Source organism: Sesamum indicum, linkage group LG9, assembly GCF_026168435.1.
Source record: "Sesamum indicum cultivar Baizhima isolate 11 linkage group LG9, ASM2616843v1, whole genome shotgun sequence".
In the NCBI taxonomy this organism is placed as follows: domain Eukaryota; kingdom Viridiplantae; phylum Streptophyta; class Magnoliopsida; order Lamiales; family Pedaliaceae; genus Sesamum; species Sesamum indicum.
The window spans coordinates 6737765-6762664 of record NC_142665.1 but is presented as its reverse complement, the minus strand read 5'-3'; the positions used below and the strand labels follow the sequence as shown (position 1 = coordinate 6762664).

The following is a 24900-nucleotide window of genomic DNA, read 5'->3' as shown; positions in this document are numbered from 1 at the left end:
TTTTGTCGTCTTCTTAACTGGAAATTTTGAATTTTGTAGATCATCAGTTGTCGAATTGGGAAAATGGGATAAAAGTAACCAAAATTCTTATACTAAAACAAGAGTTGAAATTTTCCAATCAATAAAACATCTTACAGTAATAGCTTTATGTACAAGACCACAATTCTCAACTCTAGAAATCTGACAAATACAAATTATACAGTCATGGGATGAAGCACAAACTCAGCCAGCTTCCTCACCTTCTCACAAAACTCCTGCTTCTATACTCACTTCAAATCCGCTGCAAAGCTTATCAATCCTTTGTCCCTCTCAACATTCAAAAACACAACAATCACTCATTCTCCCTCTAGGAAACCTCATTACCACCCATGTCTCTACATCCAGAAGAAACCATCCGCCTCATTTTCTTGGATATTATATGTGGCTGTGACTGCCAACCAGAAAATGGGATCACTAGTCTATCGCTCCGTCCTTGTTGATTGGTCGAGACTCGAGTATTAGCTACAGCAGGATGTATAGCTTTCCCGTGATTCTTGGTAGACATATTTGGATTATGTCCAGAAATGTCATCACGAGTACCAATTATACTGATTTCTTTCTGGCCCTTTTCCGGTGTTTGCATATGATCTCCGAAAGTCTTGCCATTGTCTCCTGCTGCCACTTCTATCGTATGAGTAGTTATGAAAATCGGAAAATATTTTCGAGTTACTCATATTGGTGTTGCCTCTGTTTGGCACGTTTCGCATCTCTTCTTCCAGATCATATTGTGAGCGCTGTAAGTGGGAAGGATTCAGCAAAGAAAATGACAATCTTGATAATGCATTCACGTAAAAAGGGCAACGGTTTAAAGTACTTTACAGTGATGATACTGCTTTTGATTGTTGTTTTAATGTGTAAAATGGAGAAACTACAAGTAGGCATTTCATAATCAAGTTTGAAATCGAATCAATACCTTGGTAGGATCGGAAAGTACTGCGTATGCCTCTCCAATCATTTTAAAGAGCCTGTCTGCATCTTTATGCACCTCATCTGCTATTTCCTTCCAGATGCCATCATCTGGGTTTTCGTTTCTAACCAAAGACTGACCAGCCTGAACCAATGAAAACTTATAATTATTCATTCATGTTGCTGCTTGTCACTTTGAAAGAACACATCCTTATAGAAGCAAAAGAATATGAAACCTTGTCAGGGTGATATTTTAGTGCAGCTTTACGATAAGCCTTCTTAATGTCAGATGCAGATGCAGATGGATCAACTCCCCTGGCATTCAAGAAGCAGTCTGGTCATTACATTCAGCAATCCATTTGCATCCATATATACATGGACACAAGCATCAATTTACTATTGTCAGTGTCCAAGGCATAATTTGTCTTATTAAAATTACAACGAACTTTCACTTCTCGCAAAGGCAGGGGCCTGAAAGTCCCAGGAAATCGCTTGCTCTATGCAGCAAGGGACATAGTTAAGATAGAAGATGAATTGCCAAAATAAAGTTATGGTAATTTACAACAAAATGGAATAGTTTGTGCCTGTTCATAGGAGAAAATAGTGGAGTTGAACATGAAATGCACATGCCCAACATGACAGATTCAGAATGTGGAAAGGATTTGGAGTCAACTCAAAGGAATAACCTCCCTAGCACCGCAAAAGATAAAATGCTAAAACAATGGGGCAGCAGAGAACAAATATGGAAGAACAAGAAGCCTATGGAGAATTGGAGTAGAACAAAGCAAGTTTGTCATGCATCAACCTCGTGAAACGTTTATCCTTCAAATGGACCAACCACAAAAGTCATCAAGTTTAAAATTGCTGAACCAGAAAGAGTTTTCTTCATCTTAACAAGTACTAATCCCAATGATAGGATGGTAATTTTTTTCCTTCTTATTTAGTTTTCCTCAATATTGCATTTAACCATCATACTGCCTAACTGGTTACAAAGTAGCAATGTAAAACCTGAAAGTAAGTTATTACGGGGTAAGGAAAAAAAAACAATCTGTGACATGGCCAATCTTATTTTCTCAATTCTTGGTTTTAACACTCTCATCTAGACCAAAAAATCACTCTTAATTCCAAAACTAGAAACATGTGGCCCGGGGTTAGACCATACATAGAACTTATGCACCAAACAGTTCTTATTTGCTTTTTTACATTAAAACCATTTTCTGGTACATATTCATCTTGGAGTATTACTTATTGCCAAAAAACACTCATCATGGAAAACGCAATATATCTTATGTTTACTTCTACTCACAAGAGATCATCTGAATCAAAAGAAAAGTCTCCATACATCTAACTAACCTTGGAAAACTTGGATTAAAAGAAATGCTTATAAATAGTTAAGATAGAAAAGATTGCCGATGATTATCAAGAAACGTAGTAAACTGAGCAATTGAAAAATTGTAATACAAATATCTGAATACCTTTTCAAGCTTCTAAGGACCTCAACATTATAGAAAAGCTTAAATTGTATATCAAGAATGAAGTAGATTCAATTGCAATCTCCATAATATATGGTTTTAGATATATATACTTGGTCTATTTAAATTTGAAGCCAATGAACATCATACAGTAATGATAAGTGTAATTTTAGTTCTTACTAAATTTTCTAACTACATTTAATAGGGTAGTATTTCGGCATTGTAACTTATATTCTAGCAAATAGTCATGACCCTCGATAGACAAAGCATCCACTAAATGACTGGCATGTGGAATCCCATTTCTGAAAAAAGGAAAAGAAAAAATAAAGAACTACTTACAGAATGAGATACATATTCAGGGGAATCTCATTTCTGCATGCTTCTTCCATTTCTGAAAGTTTCATTCTAGCTTGTCTGAGCTCAGTCACACAGTCCATTTTATCAGATGGTCCAGATTGATTCATCTTTTTATCTACTTCTTTTGTGAGAAGTGATACAAGTTTCTGAAGATCTGCAACTGCTTGCCCATAATCTCTAATCATCTCATATAGACTGGCTCGTCTAGAGAGGGCCTGCAGACGTATGAGTGGCCGTTAGAAAGGTTAGAGTTAACCTAATAAAGTCATTAGAAACATTTTAAAAGCATAACTTATCTGTGATGTGCAGCAGCAAAACTGTAAGTAGCATGAAACGCAAAACAAATAGCCAAACTATATGAGTATACCTTTCAGTTATAAGTTGTGCCAGAAGTCTTTATTAAGGTTTTGATTTGCAAAATGCAAGAATGGCTAAAAACAAGGATGCTTATTACTACCATAAGACTGTAAGACTAAGTTCATTCTAAGTTACATTTCCTAACAGAGTTATAAATTTCAGGGTGCATATCAACAATGCTTGTGCAAATGGATGCAAGTTGTTTAAGGCACAAGGCACACATTACCCAGTGCTGTGTGTGCCTTATTTAAGTATGGTGCATAATCTCACAGAAAATTCACATACATAAAATGTTAGTAGCATAAATTCAGCAAATTCCAGCACTTATTTAACACATTCCAGGAATTTGCAAAATGATTTCAATAATTTCAGAGTTTCATACTAATTTTCAAAATCTCAGCTAAAAAATATGTGAAGAAAAACCTCCAGAACATAAATTTCAGTAATTTCAGGATAAAGAGAAGAAAAATAGAAGGAAAAAAGAGGAGAAACAGTGCCCGACTAGCAAAAAAAAAGGAACAAAGAAGAGAGAAAGCCTCTGTTAGAAGAGAGAAAAAACAAGAAGTGGAATGGAGAAGAAAGTGAGGAAGAATGAAAAAAGGAAAAGGAAAAGGAAAATAGTACCTCAGCTGGAGGAAAAGACATGCCAAAGCTAGGATTTTATTTGCCTACCCCTTTTATTTGACCATGTTTACAAAGGTGCTCCAGGCACGAACCTTTGTGAAGGCTCCTTGCCACAATGCAAAAAATAAAATAACAAAAAAGGGCAGTCACTGCACCTTGAGCCATAGTGCAGCATGGCGTCGCCATTTATAACTACAAATATCCGATGCAAAAATTTCATGAAACTCCCAATTTGAATAACCAACTTCTGGCTCTGACTCTGACTCAAATCAACATAGATGCCCTCCACATAGATAATATGCTCGGCATCCAAATATATGCAGAAATGTATGAAATGAACTCCATTTTATCAATCATATCAGGACAATCAAACAGACATCCATAATAACATAGAGCAATTGGCACCGACTAACAATGTTTTTAGAGGCAAACCTTATAGTAACTTCCATCAAGCGCGATGGCAAGGCAGCAATCTGCAATAGCATCCAAAATTTGGCCCATAGCCCGATATGCAGCAGCACGGTTACAGAAACATATTGCTGAAAAAGGCCGTGATTCAACAGAACATGATATAGCAGCAGTGTAATGTTCAACAGCTTCCGCGTGCTTTCCTGATTTGTATGCTTCATTTCCTGCAGCCTAAATAGCAAATGGTTGACTTTTATCAAGGAAATTGATTTATCAAATTTCATCTACACAGAGAGGACAAGGGACGAGAAAAGAGGAGGTCCAGCAGTTGCAAATAAAAAATTATTTCATAGATCATTGTGGGTCGAAGAATATCATGTATCTATAGAAGACCATAAGAGGTACAGTTTTCCCAAACATAAAGACAAAATAAAACTATTTCTATTCTAACCACAGACATCAAGATGAAGGATCAGCCAGATTTTGTGTTCACCATTAGACCGTTTTCCATGTGAAAGCTATCTCCTTAGTCCTAGTATGTGGTTAACATACAATTGAATAGTTGCAGAGCTGACAATATAAGATTTTCAATCCTAATGATATGCAGACAACAAGGAGAAGTCAGAAGAGATGCTGACTGCACCAACTAACAACCACTTTTTCTTGCTAATGAGCAAGTCATAACTCAGTTTAATAATTTCTACCCCTTAAGACTGACTATGACCAGGTCCCTAGTTGATTGACAATTGATTGTATTAATTCTCCCGTTTACTCTCTAAATTCATTAGCACGACGAGGTAAAATCAGCATAACAAACATAGGGAAATTTGTAATGCAAGTTTGGCATGCCTTAATAGAAATCTGTATGTTGCCAAAACGTAACAATTGAGATGCATGGAAATCTTGATTCTGGAAATTGAGCCGTGTATTCTTAATGCTTAGTAAGGTAAACGACGGGCTTTTATAACAGTAAAACAGACAAGTAAGGTATATCATGTAGGTGCACCGTACACATGATATTTGGGAACAGTAGACCTGCAACCCAGACAACCGTGAAAACACTATAGCATATTTCATTTGCATGCTTGTTATTTATGAATTTGTTGTTTGAAACAATATCTTCTTCTTCTACCATAGTATTGAAATACCTTTTTATACATAAAGGAAGAAAGAAAATTCAAACTTGTAAACTAATCGTATTCGTATCATATGCATTCATTATACTTTTCAGTAACAATTCCTCAAACTCATAGAAGGAAGTTCAGTAACAATAATTCATGTAACAATCACAAATATACACGATCGCCGCTTTGTTTACATATATCCTGAATTTGCTGATTGCATAACGTGAACCAATTCTTGGAATCAAACCCAACTGAACTCATCTATTTAAGATTCAAGGGAGGCCCAATTCTAAAAAATTGTTCATTCAAGAGAAATCACAAACATACTCACCTTATGGTGTAACAACTCGCGTATAACGCCTATCAATGGAATCAAGGATTCAAGGTTCTGGCTTTCACTGCAGAAGTCAAATTGGGAAGAAGCATTTTGAGTAAACAGAATAATACAATCCACTGATTGGAAGTGAAGCACCAAATCTATAATGTGTTACATATAATAATATATTGGACATTACCACTCCACAAGAGACACTGATTCTTCCTGCTTATTCAGGAATACGATAGCGTCCTCAAGCTTTCCGAGGTAGAAGTATGACTTAAGGATCAGTGATGAGCACCAGACCTTAAAGGAAGGAGCCCTCTTCAAGTCGAAACGATGAAGCTCTACTGGGTGGCTATCAGCACCCAGCATCAGAAAGTTCGACTCCACAGAACCAAGAATGTGCTCGCAGAAGTGGATGAGCTCCTCATATTTCTTTAGCTGTTAGTGAAATAAGAGTAAAATATTTGGAAGTATGAATATAATAATATAAACAAAAAGCTAAGTACATAACTCACAAATTATATGCACCTACAAATATATGTATAGTATCTCTTAATATTAATACATACCATAAGAAGAGCATTCACTTTCATCTGAAGCAATTTTTCTGAATATGAGCTTATCGTCAAACCATCAGAAATCACACTAATAGCAATATCAATGTCACTAGATGTTCTTCGTTCCAAAAGTTCAGCAGCCTGCTTCATGCATTCTGCAACTTTCTGGAAACAATTAAACAGAAAAATCACATCACACATTTCCTTAGATGAATTTAACATTTTAGATTTTCACAAGGTAAAAACACAATAAATTGTCATATTAAATATTTGGGGCGACATTTCAGCATACATTCACCAACATTAGAGCGCTCATAACATGACTTCTAGAAAACCAAATACTTCTGTAAGACTTACACCTCGAATCCTGGTCCCCAGAATACCACTATGTCGTTTTTATGCAATGACGGGGGTCTGACAAACAAAAGATCACTTACGAGCAGTCACGAGGAAAGTGAATATACTAGAAGTTTCTGAAGCTTTACTGACCAAAAGATTCGTATGGGACATACTCACGTTCCCAAAATTACTTCATTGTAGTAGTCATAAAGTTGCAAAAAATTAATCATTGAGGGGGTAGATCAAGTAACCGTAAAGTAACATGAAATTGCTTCTGGGAGAAATTGTTTCAAGAGGTTCAACCACAATTCTCCCCAGTATTGCCACTGAATAGAACAGATCAGAAAAATCTCAATGCTTAAGCTGTATGTTACCTTTAGATTGCAAGATCACCATAAAAAAAGAAATTATCAGAAGCCATCATGAGAAATACACTATGAATCTTATTAAAGATTGCCAACTTCTGTAGTCCCTTTCTGTGTGCCACAAATGGAACTACCACAGAGCTATGTTATAACAAGGATGACCATCAACCCCAGCATCCATTTAACCAGAGAGCATAAACCAACAGCATATATACAGCATCAAAAAAAATTTAATTTGGCTCCAAGATCCAAGTTGGGTCTCCTTAACAGTAAAGACAAACAAAAGGATTGGGCCAACTTTACACACATTATACCCAGTCGTCAAATCTGCCACCCTCAATTCCAGGTTTTTTTTTTTTTTTTCTTTTTCACTATGTTGCATTCGCATTGAGATAATTGAAGGCGCAGGCTTACACATCTATCTCTGTGATAAAAAAGAAATGCTGCAATCTGCGATTGCAGTGAATTCTTTCTTCTTAAACAAATTAAAGATGCTTGTATACTGTGATTTCAGCATTCAACATTCAGTGCACAGGGTTATATCTCGAGCAAATGCTCTCTCTCATAAGTTGTAAAACCAGGGGCAACTGGATAACTCAACCACTTAAGGGAAATTGCTTCAGGTTGATACAAGATATTTAGCAGCTAAAACAAGCTTGGTGTACTATGCTATCATCTACGACAAACTTCAGTATTAAACCCATTTTACGTCCAACTTAAGAGAAAATAGAAGTCTCACATATTTCAGCAATGATTCCTAGAGATTGAGAATTATGAAAACATAAATGATGTTAATATCCAACTTAATAGTGAGTACTGACTAACAAAATGTGCAATTGTTGCATTTTATTGGATATTCATAAGCTAGTCAGTTAAAACTCGAAAATCAATAGACTGCTCTAACAAAAAATTTCATAATTAGAAAATAGTAGTCAAATTGGATGATTTCAATACCTTTGCCTTCTCAAGGCCCTCAGAAGCTTCTACCATGAGCTTCCTGTCCACGCACACATCAGACCCTCCTTGCAAACACTTCATAAAATGCGGAGTTGCATTCTCAACTTCGCCTAGAGCAAGATAACAGCTGAAAAATTACAACAAAAAGTCGTGAGAGAGAGAGAGAAATATCTATTGCAATTGACAAAAAGAGGGAGACCACCATGAATGATTCATGTTGCTGAAGAGCAAATCACACTACAAATCTGTTGTAGCGATTATTTTGATCCAAAAAAAATAGTTGAAACTACAAGGCTTCTGAAGTTAAAGCAATTTGAACTTACGCTGTGGCAACCAGCATTTTACTACTGAGTGCTGATAGGACAGATAATTGAGGAAGACTTGATAACATTGATGATGGAGTACCATCAAGAAGGTATCAACAACAAAACCCATTGAATCCATGGAGAAAAAACTTGAGCAAATTCAAATGTGTTAGGATTTTAAGAAATCTCTTTTTGGTTATAATCCTTAGGATGCGTTATCATTAAAAGTTCTGTACCATAATACGGCTGAAAACTATACCATTTGTCAATCAACATGGTACCACAAATTTTTCATTTTTATGGGAGGAGGGAGGGGTTGTTTCCAGCTCCAAAGATAACTAATTGCCGGCTACTGGTTTTGCCCCTATGAGGCATATCTTTTACGCTTGTTGAAAAGGAAATCAATTAAGAGAAAGCAAAACACAAGAACACGGAAAACTGCATATGTAAGAAGATATAACCACACCAGTACCAAACCAAGAAACAGAGAGAGAAAATTGGGGCCAGAAGCAGTAAGCAGATACCGTACCTGGCAGCTCGAACTTGCACCTTAAGGAAATTGGGATCTATGGCAGAAGCTCTTATACAATCTTCTAATGCTTCTCTGAATCTTCCAAGTGACATACGTGTTGCTGCACGATTGCTATAGCACAACATTAGAGCCCTAAGGCAGCTTCTAGATGCCTCATTTTGGGAAATACAATTGATTCCCTGAGTGTAACAATCTTCAGCTTTCGAAAACTCCCCTTTTGCATAGGCTTGATTCCCCCTAGCATGAAATAAAATCAGAAGCAAGACCGTTGATCATATATGTGAAGATGGTCGTAATACAATATTAGGAAACACAATTCATAAAAATTTTGACAAAAAATAAATGAATCTACACCTCAGTCGCCATTTTTCACAGGATTCCTGAGATGCAATGCTCACAGCTTGAGCAATGTCTTGCTTGGTTGCCGGTCCATCTTGCTCAGATTCATCCCTTCTTTGGTTTAACACAGTCGAGAAATTACCTATCAGGCCTTGCTCGGGTGAGGACAGTGAAGATCCAGCAACTTGCAATGAGGGTAAGTGGGATGCTACATGCGAAATTTTGACACTTGGAGTGGAGCTATATGAATCCTGACAAAGTTTGCCTCGATTTTTCTTCTTCAGGACGCGCATTGGTGCTGGAGACTCACCGAGAGAAGAGGATGATGCAGAAAAGGTGAAGCTACTTTGCGCCGTGTCTGCTAAACTTGTATCATACTTAAACCGAGTACCTCCATCACTGTTTTGTCTCTCAATTTTAGAGCTGAAACTTCCTTCAATATCGGCTGCAGTGACAAAGGAGTCAGTACTATAATCTAATTCATCAGTAGCAGACTTGAAGCTTTCAGTCTCGGCTCCTGAAGCAGCATCTTCATAAGGAATCTCAACGCTGATACCTTCTTTCATACAATATACAGATTCTTCATCTTTCCTTTCGTTGCCCTTTACATCACGCTCATTTATATGCAAGTCAGCTGTCGCAGCAATTAGAACTTCATCAGCTATGTCACTTAAAACGTTTGGATATGCTGCACTTGAAGAATTATTTTCATCATAATGAGAAGATTCCTCTGATGCCACAGAAGTCTCTCTCGAGAAACTATTATTAGCCAGTGTTTCCTCATAAGGAGAGAGGTCCATGGGCGAATACTGTTCAGGAGATTCTGCCTTTTCTTGCAAATTTTCCTGAAAGAAAAAATCCTGCTGGAACTTCAATGGCACCTGTGCAGGTTTCTTCCACTTCCCCTTCTTCTTTCTTAATCCACTGTCTTTGGTCGATTCTCTCTTTGTCTCGACTTTTCTATTTAGGCCAAATACAGAGTGTGCTTTAGGATCCGGTGTTTTGAACTCAACATGTTCTGCTGCCATACTATCCAACTTGCTAGTGAAACTGAAATCAACTTTCTTGTCAACTCTGTCCACAGATGGCATCTCAGAGACACTGCCAACTGGTTTGAAACGAATGCCACTAGATGTAAAAACCGGTAATGACGTTGAATTATTTTCATTGTTGGAACTCAAATGAGTACCACTATTCTTGCTTTCCCCTCCCGCCTGAAAAGTAAACCCCGAATTAAATGATCTAGAGGTATTGTGCAAATTCCCATCACCCAAATTCTTAGCTTGCATGCCATGCATGGTTTCTGCACCAGAAGCCAAGCTTGGTTTAGTTTTAAGGTGATCGGAACTGTCTCCAGCTGCACTAGTTACATTCAAGTTCATCGGCTCATCAGCAATTCCAGTGTCTTTTCTGAACATCAATCCATTCTTGTCTCCAGAACTAACGTTGTCAACCTTCTCATTCCCAAAGCCCAAATTCTTCGAGCCACAATGCTCAGAGTCTTTCATATTCAATTTCTTCATCTTATTTGGAAGTTCTTCCACATTGCCACCATATAATTTACTGAAATGCTCACTTTCAATGTACAACCTTCTCATCTCATCTGGCAATTCAGAAACCACACTTTCATCAACACCTCGCAGGCCATGCTCTTTTCCACTCAAATGCATATCACCACCAGCACTACTACTGCCACCATTCTTCACATTCATACTATTTGTATACGCCTTCTCGGTTTCAATTCTCAACCTCCTCATGTCATCCACCACCTTGCTTGTCTCCGCATTATTATTCACAAGAGTCTCACTAAATAAATTATTCTTACTAGCATCATTGGACCCAAACACAAACCCACGACCCACATTCTGCTGACTCGATTCAGAAGCGGGTTTAGAAGTACCAAGACCTGGATCACTGCTCGCAGACTCAACACCCGAACCTCCTAGACCCTGCCCAACATCCATTTGTGATACGGGTCGGAATAGATTGGGTCGGTGGCCCACTAAGGGTTTCCGGAGCTTGGCGAGCCGCGGCGGTCGGGAGAGGCCGGCGGCAGGCTTGGAAGGGCCCAATGACGGAGAACCAAACCCGAAATTCGGATCCATCCGATTCGGAAAGCTGGTGAAGGCGCTAATATTTTCGTCGATGTTATGCGATGAATTAAAATGCGGATAGAAAATCTGACCGTTGGTACAGGGCGCCGGTGCTCCGGAGTCAACGAAGGCCGGCGACATAAGTCATCTAATCACACGGCTGGCTGCGAACGGCGATTGGGTCTCGTCGGATTGTTCAAGAACCTGGGCCAAATCAAGAAGGGATGATTTCTACTTTCTTGGGATCAAGAGTTTCGTCGCATAATCATTTCTTTCCTTGCAGTAATTCTTATTTTAATATATATTATATTTTTCAAATTCTTGGAGAAAATTATGATTATTTTTTTTTTTATTCTAATTTTCTTGGATCAGTTTCTTGAAATTGAAGGAAAAGATGTAAGAGAGAGATGCTCGTCCTTTCACAAGAATCATGGGCCGTAGTATATATCTCTTTTTAGATTTTTCTTTCCTCTGTTCTTTAATGCTATATTTCATTATTTTTTATTTTCCTTTTCTTGCATAATAATTTTTATTTCATTTTCTTTTTTGGATATTTCTTAATAATTTTCTTGAGGGTTTAATTGCAATTTAGAAAAAGATAATTGTGCAAATAATGATTGGTTTTCTTTTTGATGAAATAATTATTAATTTGATTTGATGGAAAGGATGGATAACTAACACAATCCATCATTCGTGTTTGGACCAAAAATATTTATTTAAATATATATGAAAAAAGGTTATATATTCAAATTTTAGTTCATTAAAAATAATCTAAATTTTATATATTAAATTGATATTTCAGTCGTATGTATGTATGATGTTTTGAGTCGCCTAATAAACTTTCAAATTATTAATTAACTTAAAAACTAAATTAAATTTTAAAAATTTTAAATCACTAATTAATATGTCAAAAGAAGAAGGGAAGAGAGATTACTTTTGGACTCTTGATTTATTTATTTTAGAGAAATGATTTTATATTAAAATGATTACTTTTGGACTCTTGATTTATTTATTTTAGTCAAAAGAATAAGTGAAGAGAGGGTGGGCATTATGGTAGGGTTGGAAAGAAAGAATAATTAAAAAAAATTTATTTTTATAAACTATTTATTTTTACTAATTCTGATATAATTTATATAAACTATTTTGAACCATTATTTATTAATTACAATAATGAGCAACTTTGTGACAATAACATTCAATATTTGAAGCATTTTGAGATGTTTGTGACATATTTTGGTTTATTGCTCTCAAGCTAAAGTGAGGAAAAAAGATGAAAATGTTGTATAAATAAGTTAGAAGTGTTTGTGGGTTATTTACATGTATCAATAGGAAAAAAAAAATGCTTGTTGGCGCTATTTCTTTTCTCCAAGAAGTTGAATATACGCCTGAATAGCTTTTTTTTTTTTTTTCGGAAGCTGACCATTAACTAATGGTACATGTCAAATTACGTATCGTTTCCGTCAATACTTAACAAAATAGGACCAATAATGTTAAAAATTTAAGATTTTAGGACTAAAAGTGTTGTACACATAAAGTTTGGGACAAAAAATGAGAATGACCGTATAGGAACCAAAAGTGAGATTTTGTCCGATCTTTTATTAAATAGAGAATTACCTCTAATAATTACTATTGAAATAAACTTCAAAGTGGCCTTATTGGTGACTTTTGAGTGATTTAAAAATGCCAAGAACAAAGTTTGAATAACATAATGTCAGGCCCAAAGAATCAAGAATATGGTTTAAATCCTTTGTTTATATATAATGTTTCATTTTATATACCAAATCCAATATAAATTTGAAAATTATGGCCCGAGCGTGGCTGTACTGAATCTAAATTAATTATATGGTAAGTACAATATATTTATTATGTGATTAATATACAATTTAAAAGGAATAACTAATCATATAACAAATATAATACACTTATTTTATAATTAATTTGATTCAATCAAACTGAACACAACCAAGAATTTTTCATATAAATAAGCCCAATTGTATTAGAAAGCATTTCCGTACTTTGATAAAGCCAAGGAAGTTCAAAAACTCCAACATGTGAGTTTATTCCATCATTGAAACCAAGGTGCTGGTTCATGGTTTTACATTCATTCATGTTTTTCAACTGCTAATTATTTATTAGGTAATTTACATTCATATTATGTAAGATTTTACCCTAATTACAAATATATATTCTTATTAAATTTTTTTACTTGAGATCGTACAGTCTTTTTTGTAACTCTATTTTATTGGACTACGGAAAGTATATCTGTAATATTTAAAAAATACCTCTCATAAAAGTTTGGTTGTGGATTGATCATTTTTCAAACTAAAATACCCTAAGACCAAATTTTAGGTAAGGCATCCCTCATCAGTCATCATGTTGCGGGCAGCCGAAGAGACAAAAAGGCGACTAGATATTGCTATACCACAGGGACAGTGTAGAGAGACGGAGAAGAAACAAAATGGTTACTAGATGTTATTATTTATTTTGGGCATTTTTGTCGTGTCGTCAAATTTTATTGAATATTATTTATTTTTTTTATGAGTAAATTATAATGGGTTTCCTAATTTTTTTAAAATTGTGAATACCTTATCGTTGTTTGAAAAATTATCAATACTTATGATGTTTGATAAAATTGTGTAATTTATGGATAGAGATTTGAAATTGCCAACTTTATCTTTGTTATAATTTTTTCTTTTAAATGAAAAATTGTTCACTAAATCAATAGTAAGGCGAAACTTCACTTTTAGTTTCATAGGATAGACCGTTCAATACTTTTAGTTCTTTACTTCACTGAATTTTTAAAATAGTTATAAAATTGGGAAAAATTCAACACATTTAGTCCTATACTTTACGAGGATTTTAGAATTATCCCAAAATTGAGAAAAATCTACACATTTAGTCCCATATACAAGTTTCGGACAGAAAATTAGACGGCAATGGCGCATGCAATGCGCGTGTCAATCAATTGTTTGAGCAGCCAAGTTAATGAACACATTACATGTGTCATTGCCATCCATTTTTTGACTTAAAAACTTGGACATGAGATAAAATGTGTTGACTTTTCTCAATTTTAAAAATATTTTTAAAATTCTGTAAAGCACGGGATTAAAAGCATTAAATTCCTATTGTATGGAACGAAAAGTGTAATTTTGCCCAATAGTTGTAAAATTTAGACTATAGTAAACATTCTTAATAAACTTGAAAAATCAAATATTCTCATGATATGTTTAACAAAACCTCAAGGAATCAGGTTCTTGTCAAAGAGACAAAGGAAGAAACCTCAAAGGGAACCTTCCAAGTAGACATGAATGCAAGAGTATGAAAATGACTAGTAGAGGAGATAGAGGTTTTTTTTATACACAAACCACAGTACCCCACAAAGCACCAGCCCTTTTGTAACTTTCATATGATTGCTACTACTTAACTTCTGCATTAGTTTCTGTACGGTTGAGATTGTCATATGTGGTATGAATTTTATATTTGTCTCGAAATCTTTGCTGAGGTACAAGGATCCCTTTGTCCCGACATGATTGCATTGAGCAGTGTCTTCCCTTAAACAAATGCAGCTTAGCTAGCCTGGGAATCTACTGCCTTCTCATGAGCAACGTTGCCCGAAAATTTGTCTTGTTTGCTGATTCTTACCAAACAGTTAAAAACTCCAGCAATGGACGAATCCTAGAGAGAATTATTGGTTCAAGAACGAGGTTTTGTAGTTTATAGTTAGGACAGTGACTAAAGAAGAAAAGTTTACATGTTTCATGTGGAGCAGCTGGACTAAAGAAAGTAACTTTTAGTCGATCTTTATGCAAGAATTTTCCTACTTTTTCCATACTAGGAAAAGAAAAGAGCATCAGAATATATGTTAACTTCGTCTTAAAGTAGCTTCAACTCATTGACATGGCTTTCTTATAACCATCTGCATTTACGGATTCTGATGAACTCGAGTTCTTTGATGGGTGGGAAATCTTGTTGCTTTCGGTGCTTATGTCAATGCTTAATAGTTTAGAGATGTAATTGAGATTTAGTAAATCCGGACAAAAGAAAAAAAAAGGGAGATTATTAGTGGAGTTAGCCCTGAAAAATTAAGATTATTAGCGATTACGTTTACATCGTACATGTTATATTATTATTAAAAGCGATCAGAACATTGATGTATTGGTTTAGTTGCCATATGATAATGATTTGGTATGAAGAAGTTGTAGTAATGGTACGAAGTCGGAGTCAGAGGGAATTGTCAATTTGATGTTAACTATTAAGACAATTTATTTATTGTCTATTATTTGAAACTGATTGTCTGTTTGTATATGTAAAGACTGCACATGACAACCTCGCACATTCAAAGATAATCATATTAATAGCAGCACCTGATGCAAAGTCCCATCTAACCATATTCCTCTGCCCTTAAGACACCTGACTTGGTCTCTTCCTTCACTCGAATTTCCACATAGTAGAGGTGATTATTTCTTTGTCTTTGAATAATACTTTGCTGTGTCTTGAACAACATTTGTTATGAACTCCTCAATCTCCTAATGTCGAACATAGCTCATGTTGTCCAGGTTAAGGTTTCTCAAGAAAATGTGTTTCTTACTTAGTTTTCTGGTCTGTTTGTAGGCCACATCACCAAATTTAACCTTTCGCTATTTACCATGATATGTATCTGTGCAGGGATCTGAAGGAGTGATCATTTTGCTGTTTTACATTCGTTTTCTGTTGTTTTGAGATTGCTGCAATCAGAAAACTGAGAAATACTATTTCAAACTAGTCATGGCTGGAGTTAACCATTTCGATGAAGATGATAAAAAAGAGCAACATAAGACATCAGACGTCACAGAAATGTCGAGCAGTGAACAAATCTCTGACAGCACCTGCAAGAAGACTAAATCTGTTGAAAAAGTCCCATACTACAAACTGTTCTCCTTTGCAGACCCCACAGATTATGCACTAATGGTAGTTGGTGTAATCACGGCTATTGGAACTGGACTGAGCTTGCCTCTTATGACTGTTTTATTTGGAGAATTAGCCAACTCTTTCGGACAGAATGTGGACACTGGAAGAGTTGTTAATGAAGTCTCCAAGGTACCATAAAGTCATAAATTGAGGTTCCATGTGCTCTACTTCAATGGTGTTAGTAAGAAAATTCTTGAGTTTGTCCATGTTAATGTATATTACACCATGTTTTCAGGTATCCGTTAAGTTTGTATATCTTGCCTTGGGGGCTGGGACTGCAGCATTTTCCCGTAAGTTTTTCTTACCTGTTATAATACTGATATTACCACCAGACTATCATTGTAATAAATCAAAAACCTGTGGAAGTCACATTTGTGTTCTCGGCAGAGGTGGCGTGCTGGATGATCACAGGTGAAAGGCAGGCTGTAAGGATTAGAAACTTGTACCTGAGAGCTATACTTAGGCAAGATATTGGATATTTTGACAAAGAGACGAACACTGGAGAAATTGTCGAAAGGATGTCTACTGACACGGTTATAGTTCAAGATGCTATGGGCGAGAAGGTAAAATGTATGCTGAAAAAGAATCTGCATATCACCTATAGTTCTTGATGCACATATTTTGACTAAGTTTTTGCATGGAAAACCACAGATAGGAAAATTTTTGCAGCTTTCAGCATCGTTCCTTGGAGGTTTCGTGATAGCTCTTATCCAGGGATGGCTTCTTACTCTGGTCTTGCTTTCTGCAATCCCACTTCTCGTCATCTCCGCTGCGTTCATGACTGTCGTTATGGCAAAGTTGACGTCACGGGGACACGCTGCTTACTCAGAAGCAGCCGTTGTGGTTGAACAAACAATCAGCTCTATCAGAACTGTAAATGAAGCTTCAAAAAGACAAAAGCAGGTTTTTCTTCATTTACGTCTAACTTTGTACCTTAACGGTGAGTTGATTTCGTGTTGCAGGTAGCATCATTCACAGGGGAAAGGCAGGCCGTTGCTAAGTATGATAAGTCTCTGTATAAAGCTTACAAAGCAGGTGTTCATGAGGGATTGGCTGCTGGGTTTGGTTCTGGTCTTTTCTTTTTGGTTCTTTTCTGCAGTTACGCCTTAGCGGTATGGTTTGGTGCCAAAATGATTATAACTAAAGGATACACAGGAGGAGTTGTCCTGAACATAGTAATGGCTGTTCTTCAAGGATCTTTGTATGTTACCATTTCTATTCTATTTGTAATAAATTTTGTCATGTGAACTTTTACTTCTATTTTTCTTGTAAGAATGACTATGGCTTGTGGGCTACTTTTTTTTCCCAGTTCTTTAGGGCAGATATCTCCATGTCTAAGTGCATTTGCAGCTGGTCAGGTTGCTGCTTTTAAGCTCTTTCAGACAATATACAGAAAACCAGATATAGATCCTTACAACACAGATGGACGCGTCCTGAACAACATCAATGGGGATGTAGAACTAAGAGACGTGCACTTTAGCTACCCGTCTAGACCAGACGAGCGAATATTTAATGGATTTTCTCTCAAGGTACCTAGTGGAACTACATTAGCTTTGGTGGGAGAAAGCGGAAGTGGAAAGTCGACTGTTGTCAACCTTGTCGAGAGGTTTTATGATCCGCAAGCAGGTGAAGTTCTGATTGATGGTATAAACATCAAAGAGTTTCAGCTCAGGTGGATTAGAGGAAAAATAGGCCTAGTGAGCCAAGAGCCCGTTTTGTTTGCTTCAAGCATCAAAGACAACATTGCTTATGGTAAAGATGGTGCTTCCCTTGAAGAAATTAAAGAAGCTGCAGAATATGCCAATGCTGCAAAATTCATAGATAAGCTGCCTCAGGTCAGAATTCTTACATGAGTACTAAGTGACGATGATTATCAAAATCATGTTTCATGAAAGCTACGTACTTTCTGTACATATTCGAATTCCATGTTTCCAGGGACTAGACACAATGGTAGGCGTAAATGGAATTCAGCTGTCCGGGGGGCAAAAGCAGAGGATAGCTATAGCTAGAGCAATTCTAAAGGATCCGAAGATTCTACTTCTCGATGAGGCTACAAGTGCTCTTGATGCAGAATCGGAGAGAATCGTGCAGGAGGCACTGGACAGGGTCATGATAGACAGAACAACCATCATTGTAGCTCATCGGCTCAGCACAGTGAAGAATGCCGATGCTATTGCAGTCATTCATCAAGGGAAGATTGTGGAGAAAGGTTCACATAAGCATATAAACAATTATTATTCCTCAAAGGACTAATGATTTTTGGTTGGGTTACAATGACATGAAATTTTGCGTTTCGACTGACCAGGTTCACATTGCGAACTAATACTAAATCCTGAAGGAGCATACAGTCAGCTCATAAGGTTGCAAGAGTTCAACAAAGATGCAGCACAAGATTTTGGTATTGATTTAGGTGGAGCAGAGATCAATGCAGATTCTGGCAGGCAGTGGAGCCAGAGAATCTCATTCTTACGGTCCATAAGCCGGGGGTCATCTGAAGCAGGAAACAGTAGTCATCATTCATTCTCAATGCCGTCTGGTGTCCCTGCCCCAGTCAACCCGCTCGAGGCAGCAGATGGAGAACCACAAACTGGAGTATCATCGAGATCCAAGGATGAGATTAAAGGGTCATTGTACCGCTTGGCTTACCTAAATAAACCAGAGATTCCAGAGTTAATACTTGGTTCTTTGGCTGCAGTGGTCAATGGTGCAATATTACCCCTTTTTGGTCTCCTATATTCCAGTGTAATCAAAACGTTTTACGAGCCAGCTGATGAGCTTCGCAAGGATTCCAGATTCTGGGCTTGTATGTTTGTCGTTCTTGGCATGGCATCTCTTTTGGCAACTCCAATGAGGACATACTTCTTTTCTGTGGCAGGATGTAAGCTGATTAGACGGATACGGTTGATGTGCTTTGATAAAGTGGTTCACATGGAAATAAGTTGGTTCGACAGAATTGAGAACTCGAGCAGCTCAGTTGGTTCTCGACTTTCTGCAGATGTGAAGTCCCTCAGAAATCTAGTCGGAGAATCACTTGCTTTGCTAGTTCAAAATATTGCCACAGCAGTTGCAGGCCTGATCATTGGTTTTGGAGCAAGCTGGGAGTTGTCCCTTATTGTACTTGCCATGCTACCTCTCATTGGACTAAATGGATATCTTCACATGAAATTCATAACTGGTTTTAGTGCAGACTCAAAGGTTAGATCCAACGAGATTAAAACCTCATTTTCATGAACATCGGAAGGAAAACAGAAGACATTGTCAGATTCTTTTAGCTTATGTCTTTAAACTTTCTTGTTTCTTTCGTCAGCTCACCATCCCAGTAAACTAACAATGGCTTTTACAGAAACTTTATGAAGATGCAACTCAAGTTGCCAGTGATGCCGTTGGCAGCATTAGAACAGTTGCTTCTTTTTCTGCAGAAGAGAAGGTGATGGAACTGCACCAAGAAAAATGTGAAGGGCCAGTGAGAATAGGAATTAGACATGGATTACTCAGTGGAGCAGGATTTGGAATGTCCCTTTTCTTTCTATATTCCGTTTATGCAGTTAGCTACTATGCTGGGGCTCGTCTCATTGAAGCAGGAAAGATTACATTTGGTGAAGTTTTTCGAGTAAGCTTCTACACTTCACCTGTTTTGGAAATTATAACTAGTTTTAGAATGCATATTCATTTTCCCAACACGGCAGGTTTTCCTAGGCCTCAGCATGACAGCCATCGGGATATCCCAGTCGGGAGCACTTGCACCAGACTCCGGCAAAGCCAAGGTCGGTGCTGCTTCTATTTTCACACTTCTTGACCAGAAACCAGCGATAGATTCAGCTGATGACTCAGGAACGACACTGGAAAACGTAAAGGGAGATATCGAGTTCCAGCATGTCAGTTTCAGGTATCCCAGTCGGCCTGATGTTCAGATTTTTAAAGATTTGTGCTTGGCAATTCATTCGGGCAAGGTAAAACAATGTTGTTCAAGATTCTACAAAGTAACATTAATCAACTGACAAAGATAACTACTAACAGCAACAGGTTTCTTAATCAGACAGTTGCAATTGTTGGAGAAAGTGGGAGTGGAAAGTCCACAATAATTTCCTTGTTGCAACGGTTTTATGATCCGGATTCAGGCCGGATCACACTAGACGGTTTTGAGATCCAGAAGCTGAAGTTGAAGTGGTTAAGGCAGCAGATGGGACTGGTAAGCCAGGAGCCAGTACTGTTCAACGATACAATTCGTGCCAACATTGCATATGGGAAGGAAGGGAATGCCACAGAAGCAGAAATCTTAGCTGCCGCAGAGTTGGCTAATGCAAACAAATTCATCAGTAGTTTGCACAAGGTCTGTATTTAGTCTAATATCTCATGCACTTTTGCATCCTACTTTGATCAACACCACTATCTGATAAACATGCAAATTTTGAAACATATACACAGGGGTATGACACGGTCGTTGGTGAAAGGGGGATCCAGTTATCCGGTGGGCAGAAGCAACGGGTTGCAATCGCACGAGCCATAGTGAAGGGTCCGCGGATTTTGCTGCTTGACGAAGCCACCAGCGCCCTTGATGCCGAGTCTGAGAAGGTGGTTCAAGATGCGTTAGACCGAGCCGTGGTGGACAGGACCACCATAGTGGTGGCTCATAGGCTATCCACAATCAAGAACGCAGACTTGATTGCTGTCATTAAAAATGGAGCCACTGCAGAGAAAGGAAAGCATGAAACTTTGATGAACAAGAAAGACGGCATCTACGCCTCTTTAGTTGCACTTCATGGTGCTCATTCCTCTTCTTCTTAGGCCATTATTAGAGCTGTCTCCTTTTTCACTTACATCTCCTTCTAATGTATCTCTTGCACAAATTTCAGACACATTTTCTTGGTGGGGTGGGTATACATCGACCCCCATGTGATATTGACATGTTTAAAAAATTCTCTAAAAAATAAAATATGAATTACATTTCTTGTGATATAATTTTTTTTTTTAAAAAATTCGGTAAATTAGAGTTGGTAGTACACGCACGTTAACTCTAAATATGAGTTTGGAAAGCACATTTTTTTGATAATTTTATCCTTCTTACTCCTATTTTATGATTGCACCCAATTTATATATATAAATTTAATAAATTTTAAAATAATATATAAATATTATTTTATATGTAAACATATATTATATAATTATATTAATATTTTTAATTTAATATTCTTTCAATTACATAATTAAATTAATTTTAAAAAAATGGCAATGGCAGCTTCCTGCTAGCGCTGCAGACCACGCCCTCCTCACCCCTGGGCGACGGGGTCACCCTTCGCCTCCGTCATCATTGCCCCCTCCGCGGGGGGCGACAGGGGGTGGGAGGGTGGGGGTGATCATATTTTTTAAAAATAATAATTTTATTTTTATAAATTATAATAATACGTATAATATAATTATATTCAACATGTCATCCAACTCATTTCTAAAGCCACGTGGGATTAAAACTCCCCAAAAAATATCCAATTGGCATTTCATATTATTTTTTCGGTAAAAAATCAAAATTACGACTATCGAAAGACTAAATTTCATCAATTTTAAAATTTAATGAACTTATAAAATAATAAGCATAATTATTGGACTGAAATTAATATTGAGCATATTTAACAGATTAAAAAAATAATTTTTTCTTTAATTAAATATACAATTTCTCCTCATATATATGGAGGGACGTTTTAGTCATTATCCCTAAAAAATAGGCCCAATTGATTAAAGGGTGGTACCAATTATTGTTCATAATATAGAAATAATTTCTTATATTTAAATTTTAATAGGAAATGTTTTGATATTTTTCCGTATCACAAGGGGTCAAAATGACCCATTTTCTTGTTAACTTCTGTTCAAGATCAGAGTTCCATGTATGAATGTTGGATAATTGTGGATGTTAAGGATTCAAGAACTCAGGCAGTCTTATTGACAGCCAGGTATAGGACCCAATGGATGACAGGATTTACAATTTCAACAACATCATTGCTCCATTTCACTTTTTGCAGGAGGACCATTTTGATAATGAATGAGGAACTTGTCAAGTTGAACATAAACCTACACATATATAACAGCCAAGTCTCTTGCCCTGTTGACTAAGACACTACGGACAAGTAGGGACCAATTCAATAGAATTTTTTCTGAAGAGGGGAATTCCATAAACTACAGCATGAAATCAATAGACTCAAAGACTTGGGAGTGAATCAATGCATGACTTGTCCATCAGACTAACTACTACGGCAAAAATTTATTGAACTTCTGTGTTGCACTCCTTGACACGGCCATCCATGATCAAACCCAAGTAGCTGCTTCATCGTGGAAGACGTCAACTTTTGGCATAGAAACAGTACAATGATATTTTCTGACACGCCTCCCTACTAACGTTATAAATATTGTCTCTATGTCATGTTTCCTAGCACTCAAGATTCTGATCATCTTATTTAGTAATTCGAAGATGTCCACAAAATCTTCATCGGTAGCACCACTAGATTACCTTTCCTTCCTCTACTTGCTGGTCTTCTTTGCAGCAGTGTCTGCTGTGATGTGCCAGTCCAACCAAGGTAATTTCAGCCGTTCTTTTGAGGGATCTTTGGTTGTTAATCCAAGTTTTCTCTTTAAACATACTAATTTTCAAAGATTGTGTTCTTCTTTGTGCGTGTGAAAGTGTATATATGTGCAATCCAATATAAGACAAGACGCTGATTTGGGATACAGAATCAAGACTGTGAATGCATGTTAATAATAAGCAAAGTAGGAAGAACTTATGGGCTACTTCTATCATCTGATAAAGATTTGCGCATACTGTTGCAGGATCCATCGGAGTGTGCAATGGCCGTCTCGGCTCTGACTTACCGCCCGAACAGGAAGTTGTCGAGCTCTACAAAACCAGCGGCATCAAGAGAATGAGAATCTACGACCCCAACCAAGCAACTCTCACAGCCCTCCAGGGATCAGGCATAGAACTCGTGCTTGACGTCCCTAACGCGGACCTTGAATCCCTTCAATCCGATGCAACACATTGGGTCCAAACTAACGTCGTGCAATACTTTCCAGCGACCAGAATACGTTACATCGCTGTGGGGAACGAAGTAGACCCTGAAAAAGAGACGTCAGGTTTCGTCCCGTTGGTTCTCCCCGCCATGCAGAACATATACAAAGCACTCTCACAATTCGGCCTGCAGGACCAAATCAAGGTCTCAACCGCCACATATTCCGCCCTGTTGATGAACACTTCTCCGCCCTCGAACGCTATCTTCAAGGATATGGCCTTCATGGAGCCCATCATAAGTTTCTTGGCACAAACCAGAGCTCCACTTCTTGCCAACATATACCCTTACTTCGCCTATATTTACAGTCAAGGCGTGGAGCTTCCATACGCTTTGTTCACTGCTCCAGGAGTAGTCGTCCAGGACGGCCCATACGGATACCAAAACCTGTTTGATGCAATGGTGGATGGAGTGTATTCTGCTCTGGAAAAAGCCGGAGGGGGCGACGTTGAGGTCGTCGTTTCTGAGAGCGGATGGCCGTCCGACGGTGGCGTTGCAGCGACAAGGGAGAATGCAGAGACTTACTACAGGAATCTGATTGATCACGTGAAGAGAGGCAGCCCGAAGAGGCCGGGGAAAGCCATCGAGACATACTTGTTTGCCATGTTCGATGAAAACAACAAGCCGGGAGAAAAGAGTGAGCAGCATTTCGGGCTGTTTTATCCTAACAAGCAGCCCAAGTACCAATTTATCCTCAACAATGTGTAACAAAGCTGAGGAACATGGTTGAAGGAACTATGTTTATCAAGATTGTCAGTGCATGCACTAATTCAATGTAAGGGAAATAATAGAAATTATTACATCCCATCAAAATTAATTATATAGCAAATGTAATATACTTATAAATATAGTACAGTTAAGAAATTTATCCCAAACTCATGCAAGCATATATATGTGTTCTATTTCAAAACTTTAATAATATTTTTACATCATAATGTAAATAATGACAAAAATAAGACCCATATTCCCAATAATAATATTTTTATATCAGAATGTAAATAATTACAAAAATTAGACCCATATTCCCAATAATAATATTTTTACATAATAATGTAAATAATTACAAAAATTAGACCAATATTCCCAAGAAAAACATTTTTACACCATAATGTAAATAATCACAAAAATTAGACCAATATATAATCCCAATAATAACATTATTTAAAAATATATAGTTCCTTTGTAACCACGTACAAATAGATCACGATTTATGTATGCTTTTAAGCTTGTTTAGCCCATCAAGTGAATTTTGCTAGTAGAATTGGTTAGGTTTATCCATTTTCATGTGTCAATAAAAGACAATGTCGATAAAAAGAAATAGATAAATTTAAGTAATACTATAACAAAAAAATTCATGTGATACCGTCGGATGCTTCCCAGGTTGGGGAAGCAGTCCTTCGACCACCCCCACCACTTGACATTACCGCACCATCCCCCGCCCTGCAGACTCCAAATGATATTGGACCATCTGGAGCTACACTGGCAGCTAATGAGACGATACAGCTGTCTGCTACACCAGCAGCTGCTCCACCACCCCCACCACCTGACACTACCGCACCGCCACCATCTCCCACCCCAAAGACTCCAAATAATGTTGGACCATCTAGAGCTGCACCGGCAGCTAATGAGACGATATAGCAGTCTGCTCTATTAGCGGCTGCTCCACCACTCACCACCACCACCAATAGTCCCCCCACCGCCAATACATTAGCCTCGATGATGAGAAGTAAATTTGTTTATCAAATTTTATTAGTATTATTTTATCTTGAAAATATCTAAGTAACATGTCCTTTTAGGTCTGTCCACCG

General features: G+C 37.3%; 3 protein-coding genes across 3 annotated transcripts; 2 read left to right on the top strand and 1 right to left on the bottom strand.

Annotated features, from left to right (window-relative positions):
* Positions 1-69: 69 nt before the first annotated feature.
* Positions 70-11510, bottom strand: TPR16 (Heat shock protein DnaJ with tetratricopeptide repeat-containing protein). The gene is made up of 11 exons (XM_011091842.3): positions 9019-11510; positions 8662-8901; positions 7825-7954; positions 6179-6331; positions 5803-6047; positions 5619-5685; positions 4188-4394; positions 2757-2989; positions 1182-1260; positions 953-1090; positions 70-773 (listed from the first exon to the last, which is right to left on the bottom strand). The coding sequence occupies exons 1-11, from the start codon at positions 11235-11237 to the stop codon at positions 570-572; spliced, it is 3915 nt and encodes a 1304-aa protein (XP_011090144.1). The 5' UTR covers positions 11238-11510; the 3' UTR covers positions 70-569.
* A 3918-nt stretch (positions 11511-15428) lies between these two features.
* Positions 15429-20985, top strand: LOC105170910 (ABC transporter B family member 11-like). Its single transcript, XM_011091841.3, has 13 exons — positions 15429-15549; positions 15762-16172; positions 16279-16333; positions 16431-16606; positions 16695-16916; positions 17006-17244; positions 17353-17878; positions 17979-18252; positions 18349-19238; positions 19387-19653; positions 19730-19993; positions 20080-20373; positions 20469-20985. The coding sequence occupies exons 2-13, from the start codon at positions 15861-15863 to the stop codon at positions 20826-20828; spliced, it is 3879 nt and encodes a 1292-aa protein (XP_011090143.2). The 5' UTR covers positions 15429-15549; positions 15762-15860; the 3' UTR covers positions 20829-20985.
* Positions 20986-21886: 901 nt separating this feature from the next.
* Positions 21887-23973, top strand: LOC105171140 (glucan endo-1,3-beta-glucosidase). The gene is made up of 2 exons (XM_020696552.2): positions 21887-22606; positions 22857-23973. Exons 1-2 carry the CDS (start codon positions 22447-22449, stop codon positions 23798-23800), a joined length of 1104 nt encoding a protein of 367 aa, XP_020552211.2. The 5' UTR covers positions 21887-22446; the 3' UTR covers positions 23801-23973.
* Positions 23974-24900: the final 927 nt, after the last annotated feature.

Bases quoted from the DNA above. Each gene is read 5' to 3' on its own strand.
- LOC105171140 (XM_020696552.2), top strand. From the start codon at position 22,447: ATGTCATGTTTCCTAGCACTCAAGATTCTGATCATCTTATTTAGTAAT. The intron at 22,607-22,856 runs GTAATTTCAGCC...ATACTGTTGCAG, and splicing joins GATGTGCCAGTCCAACCAAG to GATCCATCGGAGTGTGCAAT.
- LOC105170910 (XM_011091841.3), top strand. From the start codon at position 15,861: ATGGCTGGAGTTAACCATTTCGATGAAGATGATAAAAAAGAGCAACAT. The intron at 16,334-16,430 runs GTAAGTTTTTCT...TGTTCTCGGCAG, and splicing joins TGGGACTGCAGCATTTTCCC to AGGTGGCGTGCTGGATGATC. The intron at 17,879-17,978 runs GTCAGAATTCTT...CCATGTTTCCAG, and splicing joins TCATAGATAAGCTGCCTCAG to GGACTAGACACAATGGTAGG.
- TPR16 (XM_011091842.3), bottom strand. From the start codon at position 11,237: ATGTCGCCGGCCTTCGTTGACTCCGGAGCACCGGCGCCCTGTACCAAC. The intron at 4,395-5,618 runs GTGAGTATGTTT...TTTGCTATTTAG, and splicing joins GCGAGTTGTTACACCATAAG to GCTGCAGGAAATGAAGCATA. The intron at 774-952 runs GTATTGATTCGA...TCCCACTTACAG, and splicing joins TACTTTCCGATCCTACCAAG to CGCTCACAATATGATCTGGA.